Source organism: Pangasianodon hypophthalmus, chromosome 2, assembly GCF_027358585.1.
Source record: "Pangasianodon hypophthalmus isolate fPanHyp1 chromosome 2, fPanHyp1.pri, whole genome shotgun sequence".
Lineage (NCBI taxonomy): Eukaryota > Metazoa > Chordata > Actinopteri > Siluriformes > Pangasiidae > Pangasianodon > Pangasianodon hypophthalmus.
The window spans coordinates 3,594,355-3,615,205 of NC_069711.1; the positions used below are offsets into that span (position 1 = coordinate 3,594,355).

General features: G+C 38.5%; 1 protein-coding gene and 1 pseudogene across 1 annotated transcript; both read left to right on the forward strand.

Moving 5' to 3' along the window:
- The first annotated feature begins 1,521 nt into the window (after positions 1–1,521).
- Positions 1,522–12,149, forward strand: LOC117599945 (polymeric immunoglobulin receptor-like). Its single transcript, XM_053227733.1, has 7 exons — positions 1,522–1,768; positions 5,982–6,323; positions 6,816–7,016; positions 7,132–7,239; positions 8,688–8,743; positions 8,850–11,995; positions 12,089–12,149. Exons 1-6 carry the CDS (start codon positions 1,663–1,665, stop codon positions 9,243–9,245), a joined length of 1,209 nt encoding a protein of 402 aa, XP_053083708.1. The 5' UTR covers positions 1,522–1,662; the 3' UTR covers positions 9,246–11,995; positions 12,089–12,149.
- LOC117599944 (uncharacterized) lies at positions 12,089–20,286 on the forward strand (annotated as a pseudogene).
- Positions 20,287–20,851: the final 565 nt, after the last annotated feature.

Consider the following 20,851-nt stretch of genomic DNA (forward strand, 5'->3'; position numbering starts at 1 on the left):
CTGTGAGTTTGAGTCTCAGGTCTGGCAGGGATTGTAGGCAGGGGGAGTGAATGACCAGCACTCTCTCCCACCCATGTGTTTATGAGTCGCCTGTGTTGTTGTTGTTGAGTACATTATTGTTGTGTACTATCCAACACCGGTTATCCCCATCCTAGCAGTTCTGTAGCTAACCATCAAGACTGTGTTTGTGCTGTAAGTGTGAGTTTGCCAATAAAAGAGTAAGTTTATTGTTTTAACAATGCTTCCTGATCAAACTTCTTCTTTGCTGATGCCACAGTATGAAGTTACAAGGGTGAGAAAAGTCTTGACCAGACAACAAATCTTTTTTTTTATTTTTTTTTTTTTTTATTAATAGTGGATCAATTTTAATTTAGATTTAAAACTGATTATAGGCATTGCACTCCAGTGAGATAGAAAAAAAATAATCAGAATACTCACAGAAACATTAAGTACAGTATCATGATTAGGGTGAAAATTACAAAATGATAAAACCTTCAAGCTCAAACTAAACTGAAACTAAACTAAACTGAAACTAAAACACCACAGTATAATAACAGTCTGTATTATATATTTACAGCCCTTTGCCCTTATCTACATATACATCTAGATATTATCTAGATATACAGCTTTAGCTACATATACAGAAAGTGTTGCTTTACACCATTAATGTTCACAGACAGAGAGCAGGGAAGTTGGTGTGCAGGAAGCTGATCTCAGATCTCAATATGTGGAGGTGTTTTCCCAAAGCAGCACCAGAAATTTGTACAATTCAGATAAAGTCCTGCTCTCTCATTATTAACATTTTTAATCCTCCATAGTGAATACTGTTGTGTTCAGTTTAAACTGAATATTTCTTCCTCTGTTACACACCTTGTGCTCTAGAGGGCAGTAGAGGCCTTCTGGTAGCAGTAAACACTGTCATGGATTAATAAATATCCTCAGTAAAGTTAATACTGAAGCACTGAGAGGTAAAATAACTCACATGGAGTATGATGCTCAGATGCAGAATGTTAATATTAAACACTCATACACATTCATATAATTGTTTACACATTGTAACTGACCAGAGGCTTAGTTTTGTGTCAGTAATTTGAAGCTTTCATATTGCACTTGGGTAAGTAACACATATTTCACACATAGCTCTTTCCGACACAGCTAGAAGGGGAAGTGGGTGCGGCATCACTCTCTGGTTAAGACACAGATGAAGACACAGCACATTCACAGAGCGGGACAGAGCCAGTAACAGTGTGTGAAAGAACAGGAGCTTTAATAGTGGAGTTGGTGTGGAGTTGGTGTGGAGATCTGTGAGTGTGAACTCAGGATGAACTCATCTTCACCCTCTGCCTGATCTCGGGTAAAGAAATGCACTTCAAAATAATCCTCACTATCAGCAGCAGTGTTACATGAAGGAAGGTTTTGCTCAGATGGATTTTTGGTGTTTTGTTAGATGGAGGAGCCTCCAAGGAAGTAACAGGATATTCAGGAGGAGGAGTCCTTATCAAGTGCAAGTATGATAAAAAATACACACAAAATAAAAAATATTTCTGTAAGGGTTCATGGCCAGGCTGTTCTGACCAAATAAAGACAGAAGCTAAAAACAAGTGGCTAAATTCAGGAAGATTCTCACTGTTTGATGACACCAAATCAGCAGTGTTCAGGGTGATGATCAGAGAGCTCACTGTAGAGGACACTGGGACGTACCAGTGTGGAGTTGATGTAAGTTTGAGTAACGACGTTTACGCATCGGTGGAACTGAAGGTAAAGGAAGGTCAGTCTCCCACCCCTGTCTTCTGTTTATCTTCCCAAAGCTCTTGTACCATTAGCAGACATACAAAATACAAAATAACAAGTAATCATACTTTATTACTATACTTAAGTATCATTTTATGTGGTTTTTTTTTACTCTTTGTTTTCTTTCAGATCTTTCAAATAGTGAGATCATGATTTAATCTGTGTTTTCCTTTTGCATGGCTGTGAAACCAATCAATTTAACTTTAAATCCCAACTATAATTAAAATATTGAATTAAATACAAACTGTCATGTATATATAGATATATTGTGTACTGTGGCAGCATCTGTAGTTGTCAAGTGAGCAGAGAGTTGTTCACTTCAGTTGAAAAAAATAAAGCACGCCCTTCTGACCGGCAGCATTCCGAGTCCTCTCGTCTATGTCAGGATATTAAATGATGTCCGAAGTAATGGCACAAAACATTTATAGATAAGATGACACAACCACCACCCATAAACCTGCAAGGAAATCTCTGGGAAAATAAGTTGGTTTCAAAGAACTTTTCTGCAAAGACTGTATCAGTTAGAGAAAAATATAGACATTATCAAAGATTTTGATCACCTGTTTGCTGAATTAGGAGACCACCACATACAAATTGACACCAAAGTCAGACCTGTTGTGCATGCTCTGAGGAGGATCCCAGTAGCTCTCAAAGACATTAAGAAACTGCAAAGAATGGAACAGTTGGGCATCACTGCAAAGCAAACTGAGCCCACCGAGTGGGTCAACAGCATGGTGACTGTAGTCACACCAAAGAAAATTCATATATGCATGGACCTCAGAGATCTAAATCAAACGGTAAAAAGGGAGCACTATCCAATGCTTACAGTGGAAGAGGTAGTTTCAAGAATGCCAAACGCAAAGCACGTTTCTGTACTAGATGCCAATCAAGGTTTCTGGCAAATCAAGCTGGATCAAGAGAGTTCACGATTATGCACAATGAACAGATCGATTGGACGATATTGCTTTTTTCGCTTGCCCTTTGGGTTTTCATCAGCATCAGAGGTGTTTAAGTGGTCAATAGCACAAATGATAGACAGCCGGGAAGGTGTTGTTAACATCAGTGATGACCTGTTGGTGTGGGGAGACTCATTTGAAGAACATGATCAAAGATTGATACAGCTGTTGAAAAGAGAGCAAGAGAAAACAATCTGAAATCGAACAGAAACAAGTGCAAAATCATAATGAAGGAAATCAAATACATAGGCCATACCCACCAGAGGGCAAACAGGGGCTGCAGAGATTTCTTGGGATAATATAATATCTGGCAAAATTTATTCCCAACCTATCTGACATCAGTGCACCACTGACATAACTACTTGAAAAAGACAGCATGGAACTGGGAAGATGCTCAGAAGAGAAGTTTTGAGAAACTGAAAGAGCTCGTCACTCACAGTCCCACACTGAGATCCTACAATGTTATCAAGCCGGTGACACTGTCTGTGGACGCAAGCTCAGAAGGTATTGGTGCAGTAATCTTACAAGACAGAAGGCCAGTGGAATATGGCTCAAGAGCCCTGAATGACTGTCAGCGCAGATATTCTCAGAGTATATGGAGAAACTTCACTAGTATGTGTACGGAAAGTAAATCACAATTGAAAATGAACACAAACTGTTAGAGAGCATTTTCAGAAAGCCGCTACATCAAGCACCAATCAGGCCCCAGAGGATACATCTACAGAGATACAATCTCAAGGTCACATACACACCTGGGAAAGAACTATAGATTGCTGATTCACTGAGCCATGCTTACCTCAGAGAACAGGAAGATGATCTGTTGGGAGAAGACCTAGAAGTAAATTGGGTTACATTACAACTTCCCATTTCTGAGAGGAAACTGGAAGCTTTAAAATGATCCACAGCAGATGACACAGAAATGCAAGCATTAAAGATCTCAGTGATAAATGTGTGACCAAGAAAGAGATCCACACTACCGAGATCAATACAACCCTACTGGATGTTTAGAGAAGAAATCAGCTATGTTGATGGTCTGTTGTGCCACAACAGCTCAGAAAAGAATTGCTCAGCAAAATGTATGAGTCACACCTGGGAATGGGGAAAAGTGTAACGCAAGAGGCAGAGCCATTCTGTACTGGCCAAGTATGTCTGCACAAATTGAAAAGACTGTATCCAAATGTGCTGCCTGCAATGAAAACAAGAACCGCAACCCGAGAGAGCCACTAATGCCACACACATTACCAGAATGGCCATGGGAGAACATTGGCACAGACATCGTTTACCATAATGGGTCAGTGTTTCTATTGTGTGTAGATTACTTTTCAAAGTATCCAGAAATTAGAAAGCTCACTGACAAGCTGACGAGTGATCAAAGAGATGAAGTCTGTTTTTTCAAGGCATGGAACTGCAGATATAGTAGTATCTAACAATGGACCTCAATATGCCAGTGCTGAGTTCTCTACTTTTGCAGAGGACTGAGACTTCAAACACGTGACCTCCAGTCCAGGTCACACACAATCCAATGGTCAAGCAGAAAGAGGTGTGCAAACTGTAAACGAATCTGCTAAAGAAATCACAAGTAACAACAGTGATCTGTATACTTCGTATATCTGTGTGATCACACTCCCTGAGAACCACAACGCGCCAACTGAAGGAATAGGCTTGTCTCCTGCACAGCTGCTCAGACATCTCAGGACAAAGCTGCCAACATCATCTGCGCTATTTACCTCTGAAGCCATAGCTCAAGTGTGCAAGAAAAGCTGAAAGAAAGACAAGGAAAGCAAAAAGTCTATTATGACAGACAGACAAAACTCTTCAGAATCAGAATGCCAAAAGGAGAATCTTGGTAACCAGCTGTTGTCCAGAAAAAAACATGAGCATCCATGATCGTTTGTGGTGCACACACCGGATGGCAGACTGTTCAGAAGAAACCGCAAACATCTGAGAAACACAAATGAGACAGTTCAACATTTGACAAGAGCATCGTCATGGAAACAGATGGTCAGGAGGAGGTTGAATAGAACAATGCATCTGACACTCACTACACTGACACACCTAAGTCTTGTATCACTGATAATACACATACTGACAATGAACAATCATATCATACCAGATCTGGAAGACCAGAGAAGATACCTGCAAAATACAGAGACTGAGTTTTCATATACATATACATATACATACATGCCATATTACATTAAATCTAACTCATTAAATGTTGTTCATTAGAGCTAAGGGTAAAGCTAAATTGCCAGCTGTTACGTTAGAACTCGGCTGTGATTTCTGAATTGTTTTTTTTGGTTTTTTTGCTAAGGTGTTTATATTGCTGTGGTGATATAAAATATTACAGCTCTCCTAGAACAGTATTAATCATAGTTCCTTGTTACCATATTGACATAAGATGACAGGATTATGTTAATTAAATATGTTTTTTATGTTAAAAAAAAAAAAAAAAAAAAAAAGATTAAAGAAGAAAAGTTTTTGCTGTAACGGAATGGAAATAAGCCTAATCATTTTGTATGTATTTTTGTTTTCATTGTTGGGGGAACCAGACGTTAAAATGATATAACTTTTCTTGTCTGATAATCAATCATCCATCCATCCATCCATCCATCTTCAGTAAGCACATTGTCCTGGTCAGGGTCACATGGATCCAGAGCTTGTCCTGGGAACACTGTGCTCAATGCAGGGGAATTCACGTCTAGAGTCAATTTAGCCAATCCACCTACCAGCATTTTTGGGAAGTGGGAGGGAAACCGGAGAACCCAGAGGAAACCCATTTGCACACAGGGAGAACATGTAAAACTCCACACAGACAGTAACCTGAACCGATGATCCTGGAGCTGTGAAAGTTATCTACTGTGTCACCAGACCACTCGAATGCTGACATAATTAGTGTACCTCCACAAAACTGGATTGTAAGAAATGGGACAGGACTTTTACTGCTTCGCCTGAAGTCAGAAAGATACCATGTAAATCTTCTCACACATGAAGAGAATGATTTTTATTACATGTTTATTTTTGTATCATGTGCAGCATACAAAAATAGCAAAAGTTCACAGTGTGTACAAAGGCAGTGACGGTGTGATGAGAAGCCATCATGTGGCATTGCATAGAAATTCAGGAAAACTTTTAGTGTTAAAACTATATAGTAGAAAATATAAATATTCATCACTGAAGGGTTTTCCCAGGCCACTATACATATAAACTGATCTCATTGGTTGTAATTTGTAGATCTGTCCTATGAGAAGTCCATCAGTGAGACTGTCCATGTAGGAGGAGATTTGAACTTCAGCTGTAAATACCCAGTATCCCTCAGGAATGACTCCAAGTTTCTCTGCAAGAGGCTGCAACTTGCTGATTGTTCTCATAAAGCATCTGTTAATGAAAGTAGGAAAGATGTAAATATGAGGAAGTTCTCCCTGTATGATGACAGAGCAAAACAAATCTTCAGTGTGAGTATTAAAAATGTAACTAAGCAGGACTCTGGGGAATACTGGTGTGGAGCTGAAGCAGCCTGGAAATCTGATCATGGATACAAGATGTATTTCACACAGATCCACCTCACAGTTACTGGTGAGTTTGTAGAGACATGGAAACACACTGCATTAACTATTTTGACATTACAGAGGCTTTGTGTGAAGTATAGAGTCAGTGCACATCCAAGACTATTCTGCGATATTACTGGCAGTTAGTGAATATAACAATAATGCCAGTACAAATAGAGCAGTTATTTTTAGAAAGAAGCTTGTTACCACATGGAATTGAAATGATCTAGCTGATATTATGTGATAAACTTCTGACTTCTAACCTTTCAGAATAAATGATGTGATGAGCAGATTTTTGTTAGGCTCAAAGTCTGTTCTCTGTTCTTCCTGTGCATGTGTATTTTTGTTTCAGAACTCTTCCTGTGATTTATCAGATGTATAAACAGCAGTCAGTATTTCTGAAGTTCCACACATACAAAATGTATACTGTAATGTGTTGTATCTGTACTGCTATCAGTCATATACCAGATTTACTCACTTCATGTCATTCATTATCTAACCAAACTTTTCACTGCTTTAGAGCCACGTGTCTCAGGTTCAACCTCAAAACCAACACAACCTTCATCATTATCATCATCATCATCATCATCACCATCGTCATCATCATTGTCATCATCATTGTCACCATCGTTGTCATCATCATCATCATCATCACCATCACCATCGTTGGCATCATCATCATCATCATCATCTGACCTTATACAAGCTTCTCCTCCTGCAGGTGATTCTGCTCAGATACACATCACACCTGAAGTCTAACTACATGACTTTGATGAATGTGATCCCTTAGGAATGATCAGCATGTAGAGTAAAGTGTCTGTTTGTTTCTCTTCCAGGATTACCAGCTTCCACTATGATCACTGTGTCTTTAATTCTGCTGCTGCTGTTTCTGATTGGAATCGTATTCCTCACTTTGACTCTACAAAAGAGACATAAGATGCAAGGTACCCACACACACAGAAAACACATGATAAAATGTTTAGGTGGGAGGATGTATTTGATGCAATCTGTTTGATGCAGTCTGAAGAAGTTAATGAAGATGAATGCCTGAATAAAAAAAATGATTCATGATCGATTCTCCACAAGTCTGTTTAGCTGATTTTTTCTCTAAAGAAATATTTACTGCAGTACTTGCTATTTGCCAGATTTAAATTTGCCAGTTTTAAATATTATACTGCAGTCTCTCTCTCTCTCTCTCTCTCTGTGATATCACAACCAAAAAAATTCAAGTGGAAAACAAAAAGAAACAAAAGTGAGCACAAACATACTTTATAACATACTTTATTAAGCAAATTTTGCTTGTAATACAGCACTCAATCTTTTTGGTACGGGTCTATCATCTTAGCACATCTTTGTTTTGGCAATTTTTTTCCACTCTTCCTTGCAAAAATGCTCCAGATCTATCGCATTGCGAGGGGATCTCCTGTGCACAGCATTCCACAGGTTTTCGAGATCAGAGCTCTGACTGGGCCATTCCAAAACATTAATCTTCTTCTGAAGCCATTCCTTGGTTGACTTGGATTTGTGCTTTGGGTCATTATTGCGCTTCATGATTCCCTCTATCCTGACTAGAGCCCAGTCACAGCTGAAGAGAACTGGCCTTATAGCATGATGCTGCCACCACCGTGCTTTACTGTGGGTATGGGGTTCTTTGGGTGATGTCTTGTTTTTTGCATCAAACATATAATTTAGAGTTATGCCCAAAAAGTTCTGCCTTGGTCTCTTCAGACCATAACGCATTGTAGCATTATGTGTTATACAAAGTACATGATTTGGGGTCATTTAGTCGGGCTTGGAATTTTTTTTTTTTCATTAAATAGGGCTTCGATGTAGCCATTCAGAAATGGTGAAGAATATGAAAGGTTGTTGTCGCGTGCAGAGAGTACAAGACAACAAGATCCAGTAAATGCTTTATATGCTCTTTATGGACCATGGCTTCAGCAGCCAGATGAAACTAAGAAGATTTCAAGAAAATACTACAGAAACAGTTGATCTTTATTTGGGGTTAATCAGAGTCACTTCATTAATGACAGGTGCATTTTAATTGCTTTTAATACATGAGTTTGAATGTGATGGGTTAATTCTGAGCACAGTCACTTGCCCGATTATAAATTTTGTCTTTTTTTTTTTTCCTAAAATATTTCTTTTTGTTTTTCACTTGAATTTAGTTCATTGCTATAGTATATCACATTAAAGGTGGAAAATGTTCTGACATGATCTTGGTTTCATTTTTACTTCACAAAAAACTGACATTTTAACAGGGATGTGTAGATTTTTTTTATATCCAGTGTAGATTAATACACTACAGGATTTCTCGCCATCATAAAATCCAAAACTGAAACTAACAACAGTAATAATAACTACTGATTATGTGACTGCTTTTTTTCCCAAGCAGGGACAGCTTTAATTGACCAGTGTTCTGTCCAAAATTCAGGAAATGACCAAGGGGTAATTTTCTTCATCATTTTGTGTGTGTGTGTGTGTGTGTGTGTGTGTGTTCAGTACCAAAACTTGTTGTCTTTTGAAGAAAAAAAAATTTTTTTGTTTCTCTCAGGTTCCTCCTGCTGTCTGTGAGTATGAGGAGATTAAAGACACTAGATGTCTTTCTGCCTCAGATGCTGGAACTTCCACAGAGTTCTCTACTGTTCAACTACCCACAATCTCCTCTGATCCTCAAACTCTTTATGCAAACACAGAGTTACCCACAAGTCCCTGTGATTCTGCTGTTCATTCTACTGTTCAACTACCCTCAAACCCTCCTGATCAGGACATCTACTCCACAGCTCAGTTACCCACATGTCTCTCGGCTGAGAAATCTGCTGAAGATCTGACTTATGCAACAGTGAGTTTTTACTCCAATGCCACCAGCTCTAATAATGCAGTTCCACAGATGAAGGAAGACGTCTCTTCTTACTATGCTTCAGTCAGTCACGTTACTTCATCTGTTTAGTTTAGCATCATTAGGGCTCCACTCATGTGTCATTGGAACTCTACTGTTTTGTTCAGATACCCTTTCACTTTATACAATGAAGATACCTTGTTCTTATTCTGTTTATTCTTTAAAATGATCCATTCCATTTATCGCACCCTGAGCTAATTTACATGGTATAAGTAACCTAGGCATTTTAATCTGAATTACCTGATAACTTCTGGCCATTATTCTCACACATGTTTTATGCTGGAGGCTGTTATTTCCTTCTGTAAGAGTGATAAGAGCAGGTTATTTTTGTTCACATGCCAACAGCCCAAATGTATCAGGTGGTATGTGATGGAGCTCTGCGAGGTAGCCAGAATCCTGCAGGCAGTGTTAAAGACCAGTCACAGTCACTGGTTGAATGGCTGATCCTGGTGGTTTTATGCTTCCTGAAGATGTTTCTGCACAATGGGGCCTTCACCTGTATGTGTTCCTGTATTCATGTGGGCCAGACTGAGGAGGGCAGTGCTAATACGTGAGCTAGTGAATCTCAGACGCAGATCTATTAATTTCTATTCTGATGAAAATATATTCTATCCCTCTTCAGAAAATCTTCCTTCTTCATGTAACATGTTTTGATATGCACATGATTCTGACAAATCAATGAATCTGCAAATTAGTCTATGACATCAACTGGTGACTTCTAGTGGCTTTTTGAGCATGCATTAGCTACTTTCCCCTGCAAAGGTGTGGCAAAACTTCTCTCGGGCAAAATGTAGACACTGACGTTAGAGGGAAATGAAGAGTGTCTCAGTGTTCGATGCTCGGCAAACTGAAGTGCACTCGTGTGGAAGTTTCTCTACACGCTCTTTTTTAATGATCACGCTCACTGATACTGTTCTGTGCCCTCATATCTGCTGTTCTCCAGCTCTCCATTTCATAGTAGAGATACTGCTTCTGCCAAGTGTGCTTAGTCAGAAACATATTAATGTGTATTATTGCTTTTTTATTTGATAACTGATGTAATATTATTGATGTATTGATGTTTAATTAATTATGCACTGTTCAATGTTGATCTTATCGCCAGGACATTAAATAATAAAAAACGTTAATAAAGTGCACATAGTGTTTCTAAGTAGCCAAGAAAGTAGTAAGTTATCATCTGAGGCCTTTATTTAAAACGTTACTTTTTACAGTAGCCTGTATTATTCAGCAACTATTGTGAATTATTCTTGTAGCAAAAATATGAAGTTACAAGAGCGAGGACTGTAAGTCTGGACCAGACAACAAATCCTTTTTTTGAGATTTTAATAGCAGATCATAGGTTGATATTAAAAAAACTAAACGTCACACGGGCTATGTTTATATGCAGTCTAGTAACACAGTTCATATTACACATTTGAATGTTTTAAAAATAACTCAGAGGTTGGATTGGCATCAAACTAACACCGTAAGGCACATACAGGGTGTGAGATGACCTCAGTAAATTTCAGTGTTTAATATTCACCAGAAACTCAGAGAGGATTCAGAACTTGAGCACAGTAAAAAAGATGTAATGACTTTAATAAAAGACATTTTCCACAACCAGATGAACCTTGTTACTGAATATCAGGCAAATATGAAATACTAAGTGGTGACTTTACTGCAGTGACAAACTCTTCTTCTCATTGCTGTTTAAAAATCACATTTGGATGATGTTTTTTATTCTAATAAAATATATTGTTCAGTTTAAAATGTATCTTTCTTCGTCTGTTACACACCTTGTGCTCTAGAGGGCTAGGAGAAGTACACACTGACATGGAGTAATAAGTATCCTCAGTAAAGTTGATACTGGAGCACTGAGAGGAAAAATATCTCAAATAGCTCATGTTTGTGCCAGAAATTTGAAAGCATTTTTCATTGCGGTGATGTATTTCACACATACACTCACTGTACAGCTGTTACTAATGAAGGCAAAAGGAGAAATTATTACTGCATCACTTTAAAAACAATAATCAGAATACTCACAGAAACATTAAGTACAGTATCATGATTAGGGTGAAAATTACAAAATGATAAAACGTTCAAGCTCAAACTAAACTGAAACTAAACTAAACTGAAACTAAAACACCACAATATAATAACAGTCTGTATTATATATTTATAGCATTTGCCCTTATCTACAGCAGATGCCCTTATCTACAGTGACTTACAGAAGTGCTGCTCTCTCATTATTAACATTTTTAATCCTCCATAGTGAATACTGTTGTGTTCAGTTTAAACTGAATATTTCTTCCTCTGTTAAACACCTTGTCCTCTATAGGGCAGTAGAGGCCTTCTGGTAGCAGTAAACATTGACATGGAGCAATAAATATCCTCAGTAAAGTTGATACTGGAGCACTGAGAGGCAAAATAACTCACATGGAGAAAGATTCTCAGATGCAGAATGTTAATATAAAACACTCATACACATTCATATAATTGTTTACACGTTGTAACTGACCAGAGGTTTAGTTTTGTGACAGTAATTTGAAGCTTTCGTATTGCGCTTGGGTAATTCACACATAATTCACACATAGCTCTTTCCGACACAGCTAGAAGGGGAAGTGGGTGCAGCATCACTCTCTGGTTAAGACACAGATGAAGACACAGCACATTCACAGAGCGGGACAGAGACAGTAACAGTGTGTAACAGAACAGGAGCTTTAATATCTTTTTATCTTTTTGAAGTGGAGTTGGTGTGGAGATCTGTGAGTGTGAACTCAGGATGAAGATCCTCTTCATCTTCACCCTCTGTCTGATCTCAGGTAAAGAAATGCACTTCAAAATAATCCTCACTATCAGCAGCAGTGTTACATGAAGGAAGGTTTTGCTCAGATGGATTTTTGGTGTTTTGTTAGATGGAGGAGCCTCCAAGGAAGTAACAGGATATTCAGGAGGAGGAGTCCTTATCAAGTGCAAGTATGGTGCAGAATTCACACAAAATAAAAAATATTTCTGTAAGGGTTCATGGCCAGGCTGTTCTGACCAAATAAAGACAGGAGATAAAAATGAGTGGATAAATTCAGGAAAATTCTCATTGTTTGATGACACCAAATCAGCAGTGTTCAGTGTGATGATCAGAGAGTTCACTGTACAGGACACTGGGACGTACCAGTGTGGAATTGATATAAATTTGAGGAACGACATTTACACACCGGTGGAACTGAAGGTAAAGGAAGGTGAGTCTCCCACCCCTGTCTTCTGTTTATCTTCCCAAAGCTCTTGTACCATTAGCAGACATACAAAATACAAAATAACAAGTAATCATACTTTATTACTATACTTAAGTATCATTTTATGTGGTTTTTTTTTACTCTTTGTTTTCTTTCAGATCTTTCAAATAGTGAGATCATGATTTACTCTGTGTTTTCCTTTTGCATGGCTGTGAAACCAATCAATTTAACTTTAAATCCCAACTATAATTAAAATATTGAATTAAATACAAACTGTCATGTATATATAGATATATTGTGTACTGTGGCAGCATCTGTAGTTGTCAAGTGAGCAGAGAGTTGTTCACTTCAGTTGAAAAAAATAAAGCACGCCCTTCTGACCGGCAGCATTCCGAGTCCTCTCGTCTATGTCAGGATATTAAATGATGTCCGAAGTAATGGCACAAAACATTTATAGATAAGATGACACAACCACCACCCATAAACCTGCAAGGAAATCTCTGGGAAAATAAGTTGGTTTCAAAGAACTTTTCTGCAAAGACTGTATCAGTTAGAGAAAAATATAGACATTATCAAAGATTTTGATCACCTGTTTGCTGAATTAGGAGACCACCACATACAAATTGACACCAAAGTCAGACCTGTTGTGCATGCTCTGAGGAGGATCCCAGTAGCTCTCAAAGACATTAAGAAACTGCAAAGAATGGAACAGTTGGGCATCACTGCAAAGCAAACTGAGCCCACCGAGTGGGTCAACAGCATGGTGACTGTAGTCACACCAAAGAAAATTCATATATGCATGGACCTCAGAGATCTAAATCAAACGGTAAAAAGGGAGCACTATCCAATGCTTACAGTGGAAGAGGTAGTTTCAAGAATGCCAAACGCAAAGCACGTTTCTGTACTAGATGCCAATCAAGGTTTCTGGCAAATCAAGCTGGATCAAGAGAGTTCACGATTATGCACAATGAACAGATCGATTGGACGATATTGCTTTTTTCGCTTGCCCTTTGGGTTTTCATCAGCATCAGAGGTGTTTAAGTGGTCAATAGCACAAATGATAGACAGCCGGGAAGGTGTTGTTAACATCAGTGATGACCTGTTGGTGTGGGGAGACTCATTTGAAGAACATGATCAAAGATTGATACAGCTGTTGAAAAGAGAGCAAGAGAAAACAATCTGAAATCGAACAGAAACAAGTGCAAAATCATAATGAAGGAAATCAAATACATAGGCCATACCCACCAGAGGGCAAACAGGGGCTGCAGAGATTTCTTGGGATAATATAATATCTGGCAAAATTTATTCCCAACCTATCTGACATCAGTGCACCACTGACATAACTACTTGAAAAAGACAGCATGGAACTGGGAAGATGCTCAGAAGAGAAGTTTTGAGAAACTGAAAGAGCTCGTCACTCACAGTCCCACACTGAGATCCTACAATGTTATCAAGCCGGTGACACTGTCTGTGGACGCAAGCTCAGAAGGTATTGGTGCAGTAATCTTACAAGACAGAAGGCCAGTGGAATATGGCTCAAGAGCCCTGAATGACTGTCAGCGCAGATATTCTCAGAGTATATGGAGAAACTTCACTAGTATGTGTACGGAAAGTAAATCACAATTGAAAATGAACACAAACTGTTAGAGAGCATTTTCAGAAAGCCGCTACATCAAGCACCAATCAGGCCCCAGAGGATACATCTACAGAGATACAATCTCAAGGTCACATACACACCTGGGAAAGAACTATAGATTGCTGATTCACTGAGCCATGCTTACCTCAGAGAACAGGAAGATGATCTGTTGGGAGAAGACCTAGAAGTAAATTGGGTTACATTACAACTTCCCATTTCTGAGAGGAAACTGGAAGCTTTAAAATGATCCACAGCAGATGACACAGAAATGCAAGCATTAAAGATCTCAGTGATAAATGTGTGACCAAGAAAGAGATCCACACTACCGAGATCAATACAACCCTACTGGATGTTTAGAGAAGAAATCAGCTATGTTGATGGTCTGTTGTGCCACAACAGCTCAGAAAAGAATTGCTCAGCAAAATGTATGAGTCACACCTGGGAATGGGGAAAAGTGTAACGCAAGAGGCAGAGCCATTCTGTACTGGCCAAGTATGTCTGCACAAATTGAAAAGACTGTATCCAAATGTGCTGCCTGCAATGAAAACAAGAACCGCAACCCGAGAGAGCCACTAATGCCACACACATTACCAGAATGGCCATGGGAGAACATTGGCACAGACATCGTTTACCATAATGGGTCAGTGTTTCTATTGTGTGTAGATTACTTTTCAAAGTATCCAGAAATTAGAAAGCTCACTGACAAGCTGACGAGTGATCAAAGAGATGAAGTCTGTTTTTTCAAGGCATGGAACTGCAGATATAGTAGTATCTAACAATGGACCTCAATATGCCAGTGCTGAGTTCTCTACTTTTGCAGAGGACTGAGACTTCAAACACGTGACCTCCAGTCCAGGTCACACACAATCCAATGGTCAAGCAGAAAGAGGTGTGCAAACTGTAAACGAATCTGCTAAAGAAATCACACGTAACAACAGTGATCTGTATACTTCGTATATCTGTGTGATCACACTCCCTGAGAACCACAACGCGCCAACTGAAGGAATAGGCTTGTCTCCTGCACAGCTGCTGATGGGGCGACAGGACAAAAGCTGCCAACATCATCTGCGCTACTTACCTCTAAAGCCATAGCTGAAGTGCAAGAAAAGCTGAAAGAAAGACAAAGAAAGCAAAAAATCTATTATGACAGACAGACAAAACTCTTCAGAATCAGAATGCGAAAAGGAGAATCTTGGTAACCAGCTGTTGTCCAGAAAAAAACATGAGCATCCATGATCGTTTGTGGTGCACACACCGGATGGCAGACTGTTCAGAAGAAACCGCAAACATCTGAGAAACACAAATGAGACAGTTCAACATTTGACAAGAGCATCGTCATGGAAACAGATGGTCAGGAGGAGGTTGAATAGTTACAACACAATGCATCTGACACTCACTGCACTGACACACCTAAGTCTCGTATCACTGATAATACACATACTGACAATGAACAATCATATCATACCAGATCTGGAAGACCAGAGAAGATACCTGCAAAATACAGAGACTGAGTTTTCATATACATATACATATACATACATGCCATATTACATTAAATCTAACTCATTAAATGTTGTTCATTAGAGCTAAGGGTAAAGCTAAATTGCCAGCTGTTACGTTAGAACTCGGCTGTGATTTCTGAATTGTTTTTTTTTTTTTTTTTGCTAAGGTGTTTATATTGCTGTGGTGATATAAAATATTACAGCTCTCCTAGAACAGAATTAATCATAGTTCCTTGTTACCATATTGACATAAGATGACAGGATTATGTTACCATATATGTGTGGAGGTGTGGGAAACCTGGTCAGATTTCGCTGTGGCTGAATTCTTAAAAAAAAAAAAAAAAAAAAAACAAGATTAAAGAAGAAAAGTTTTTGCTGTAACGGAATGGAAATAAGCCTAATCATTTTGTATGTATTTTTGTTTTCATTGTTGGGGGAACCAGACGTTAAAATGATATAACTTTACTTGTCTGATAATCAATCATCCATCCATCAATCCATCTTCAGTAAGCACGTTATCCTGGTAAGGGTCACATAGATCCCGAGCTTGTCCTGGGAACACTGTGCTCAATGCAGGGGAATTCACGTCTAGAGTCAATTTAGCCAATCCACCTACCAGCATTTTTGGGAAGTGGGAGGGAAACCGGAGAACCCAGAGGAAACCCATTTGCACACAGGGAGAACATGTAAAACTCCACACAGACAGTAACCTGAACCGATGATCCTGGAGCTGTGAATGTTATCTACTGTGTCACCAGACCACTCGAATGCTGACATAATTAGTGTACCTCCACAAAACTGGATTGTAAGAAATGGGACAGGACTTTTACTACTTCGCCTGAAGTCAGAAAGATACCATGTAAATCTTCTCACACATGAAGAGAATGATTTTTATTACATGTTTATTTTTGTATCATGTGCAGCATACAAAAATAGCAAAAGTTCACAGTGTGTACAAAGGCAGTGACGGTGTGATGAGAAGCCATCATGTGGCATTGCATAGAAATTCAGGAAAACTTTTAGTGTTAAAACTATATAGTAGAAAATATAAATATTCATCACTGAAGGGTTTTCCCAGGCCACTATACATATAAACTGATCTCCTTGGATGTAATTTGCAGATCTGTCCTATGAGAAGTCCATCAGTGAGACTGTCCATGTAGGAGGAGATTTGAACTTCAGCTGTAAATACCCAGTATCCCTCAGTGGCAACAAGTTTCTCTGCAAGAGGCTGCAACCTGCTGATTGTTCTCATAAAGCATCTGTTAAAGAAAGCGGGAAAGATGTAAATATGGGGAAGTTCTCCCTGTATGCTGACAGTGCAAAACAAATCTTCAATGTGAGTATTAGAAATATAACTAAGCAGGACTCTGGGGAATACTGGTGTGGAGCTGAAGCAGCCTGGAAATCTGATCATGGATACAAGGTTTATTTCACACAGATTAACCTGACAGTTACTGGTGAGTTAGTAGAGACATGGACACACTGATTAACTATTTTGACATTACAGAGACTTTGTGTGAAGCATAGAGTCAGTGCACATCCAAGACTATTCTGCGATATTATTGACAGTTATTGAATATAACAATAATGGCAGTACAAATAGAGCAGTTATTTTTAGAAAGAAGCTTGTTATCACATGGAATTGAAGTGATCTAGCTGATATTATCTGTTAAACTTCCGACTTCTATCCTTTCAGAATAAATGATGTGATGAGCAGATTTTTATTAGGCTCAAAGTCTATTCTCTGTTTTTCATGTGCATATGTGTATTTTTGTTTCAGTACTCTTCCTGTGATTTATCAGATGTATAAACAGCAGTCAGTATTTCTGAAGTTCCACACATACAAAATGTATACTGTAATGAATTGTATCTGGACTGCTATCAGTCATATACTAGATTTACTCACTTAATGTTAATTATCTAACTAAACTTTTCACTGCTTTAGATCAACGTGTTTCACATTCAGCCTCGACACCAACACAAACTTCATTACCACCATCATCATCATCATCATCATCGTTATCTTCATCATCTGACCTTATACAAGCTTCTCCTCCAGCAGGTGATTCTGCTCAGATACACATCACGCCCATAGTCTAACTACATGACTTTGATGAATCTGATCCATTATGAATGATCAGCTTGTAGGTTAAAGTGACTGTTTGTTTCTCTTCCAGGATTTCCAGTTTTCACTGTGATCACTGTGTCTCTAATTCTGCTTCTGATAGGACTCATAGTCCTCACTTTTACTCTACTAAAGAGATGCAAGATGCAAGGTACCCACTCACACACACGCACACACACACACACACCCAAAACACATGATAAAATGTTTAGCGTGAACATGCTGGTGGGAGGATATGCTTGATGCACTGCAATCTGAAGAAGTAAATGAAGATGAATGCCTGACTGAATAAACAAATGATTCATGACCGATTCTCCAATAATCTGTTTAGCTGTTTTTTTCTCTAAAGAAATATTTATTGCAGTACTTGCTATTTGAATATTTTTCCACAGCAGGTACAGCTTCTCTTGACCAGTGTTCTGTCCAAAATTCAGGAAATGACCAAGGGGTAATATTCTTCATCAATTTGTGTGTGTGTTCAGTACCAAAACTTGTTGTCTTTTGAAAAAAAGTGTTTTGTTTCTGTTTATCTCTCAGGTTCCACTTGCTGTCTATGAGTATGAGGAGATTAACGACACCAGACGCCTTTCTATCTCAGATGCTGGAACTTCCACAGAGTTCTCTACTGTTCAACTACCCACAATCCCTTCTGATCCTCAAACTATTTATGCAAACACAGAGTTACCCACAGAGTCCCTGTGATTCTGCTGTTTATTCTACTGCTCAACTACCCCCCTCCTGATCAGGACATCTACTCCACAGCTCAGTTACCCACATGTCTCTCAGCTGAGAAATCTGACTTGCTGAAGGTCTGACTTATGCAACAGTGAGTTTTTACTCCAATGCCACTAGCTCTAATAATGCAGTTCCACAGATGAAGGAAGACGTCTCTTCTTACTATGCTTCAGTCAGTCACGTTACTTCATCTGTTTAGTTTAGCATCATTAGGGCTCCACTCATGTGTCATTGGAACTCTACTGTTTTGTTCAGATAGCCTTTCACTTTATACAGTGAAGATACCTTGTTCTTATTCTGCTTATTCTTTAAAATGATCCATTCCCATAGTTTGCACCCTGAGCTAATCTACATGATATAAGTAACCTATGGGTTTTAATCTGAATTACCTGATAACTTCTGGCCATTATCCTCACACCTTGTTTTATGCTAGAGGCTGTTATTTCCTTCTGTAAGAGTGATAAGAGCAGTTTATTTTTGTTCACATGCCAACAGCCCAAATGTATCAGGAGGTATGTGATGGAGCTCTGTCAGGTAGCCAGAATCCTGCAGGCAATGTTAAAGACCAGTCACAGTCACTGGTTGAATGACTGATCCTGGTGGTTTTATGCTTCCTGAAGATGTTTCTGGGCCTTCACCTGTATGTGTTCCTGAATTCATGTGGGCCAGACTGAGGAGGACAGTGCTAATACGTGAGCTAGTGAGTCTCAGACGCAGATCTATTCATTTCTATTCTGATGAAATTATATTCTATCCCTCTTCAGAAAATCTTCCTTCTTCATGTAACATGTTTTGATATGCACATGATTCTGACAAATCAATGAATCTGCAAATTAGTCTATGACATCAACTGGTGACTTCTAGTGGCTTTTTGAGCATGCATTAGCTACTTTCCCCTGCAAAGGTGTGGCAAATGAAGAGTGTCTCAGTGTTCGATGCTCGGCAAACTGAAGTGCACTCATGTGTGGAAGTTTCTCTACACGCTCTTTTTTAATGATCACGCTCACTGATACTGTTCTGTGCCCTCATATCTGCTGTTCTCCAGTTCTCCATTTCATAGTAGAGATACTGCTTCTGCCAAGTGTGCTTAGTCACAAACATATTCATGTGTATTATTGCTTTTTTATTTGATAACTGATGTAATATTATTGATGTATTGATGTTTAATTAATTATGCACTGTTCAGTGTTGATCTTATCGCCAGGACATTAAATAATAAAAAACGTTAATAAAGTGCACATAGTGTTTCTAAGTAGCCAAGAAAGTAGTAAGTTATCATCTGAGGCCTTTATTTAAAACGTTACTTTTTACAGTAGCCTGTATTATTCAGCAACTATTGTGAATTATTCTTGTAGCAAAAATATGAAGTTACCAGAGCGAGGACTGTAAGTCTGGACCAGACAACAAATCCTTTTTTTGAGATTTTAATAGCAGATCATAGGTTGATATTAAAAAAACTAAACGTCACACGGGCTATGTTTATATGCAGTCTAGTAACACAGTTCATATTACACATTTGAATGTTTTAAAAATAACTCAGAGGTTGGATTGGCATCAAACTAACACCGTAAGGCACATACAGGGTGTGAGATGACCTCAGTAAATTTCAGTGTTTAATATTCACCAGAAACTCAGAGAGGATTCAGAACTTGAGCACAGTAAAAAAGATGTAATGACTTTAATAAAAGACATTTTCCACAACCAGATGAACCTTGTTACTGAATATCAGGCAAATATGAAATACTAAGTGGTGACTTTACTGCAGTGACAAACTCTTCTTCTCATTGCTGTTTAAAAATCACATTTGGATGATGTTTTTTATTCTGATAAAATATATTGTTCAGTTTAAAATGTATCTTTCTTCGTCTGTTACACACCTTGTGCTCTAGAGGGCTAGGAGAAGTACACACTGACATGGAGTAATAAGTATCCTCAGTAAAGTTGATACTGGAGCACTGAGAGGAAAAATATCTCAAATAGCTCATGTTTGTGCCAGAAATTTGAAAGCATTTTTCATTGCGGTGATGTTTTTCACACATACACTCACTGTACAGCTGTTACTAATGAAGGCAAAAGGAGAAATTATTACTGCATCACTTTAAAAACAATAATCAGAATACTCACAGAAACATTAAGTACAGTATCATGATTAGGGTGAAAATTACAAAATGATAAAACGTTCAAGCTCAAACTAAACTGAACCTAAACTAAACTGAAACTAAAACACCACAATATAATAACAGTCTGTATTATATATTTATAGCATTTGCCCTTATCTACAGCAGATGCCCTTATCTACAGTGACTTACAGAAGTGCTGCTCTCTCATTATTAACATTTTTAATCCTCCATAGTGAATACTGTTGTGTTCAGTTTAAACTGAATATTTCTTCCTCTGTTAAACACCTTGTCCTCTATAGGGCAGTAGAGGCCTTCTGGTAGCAGTAA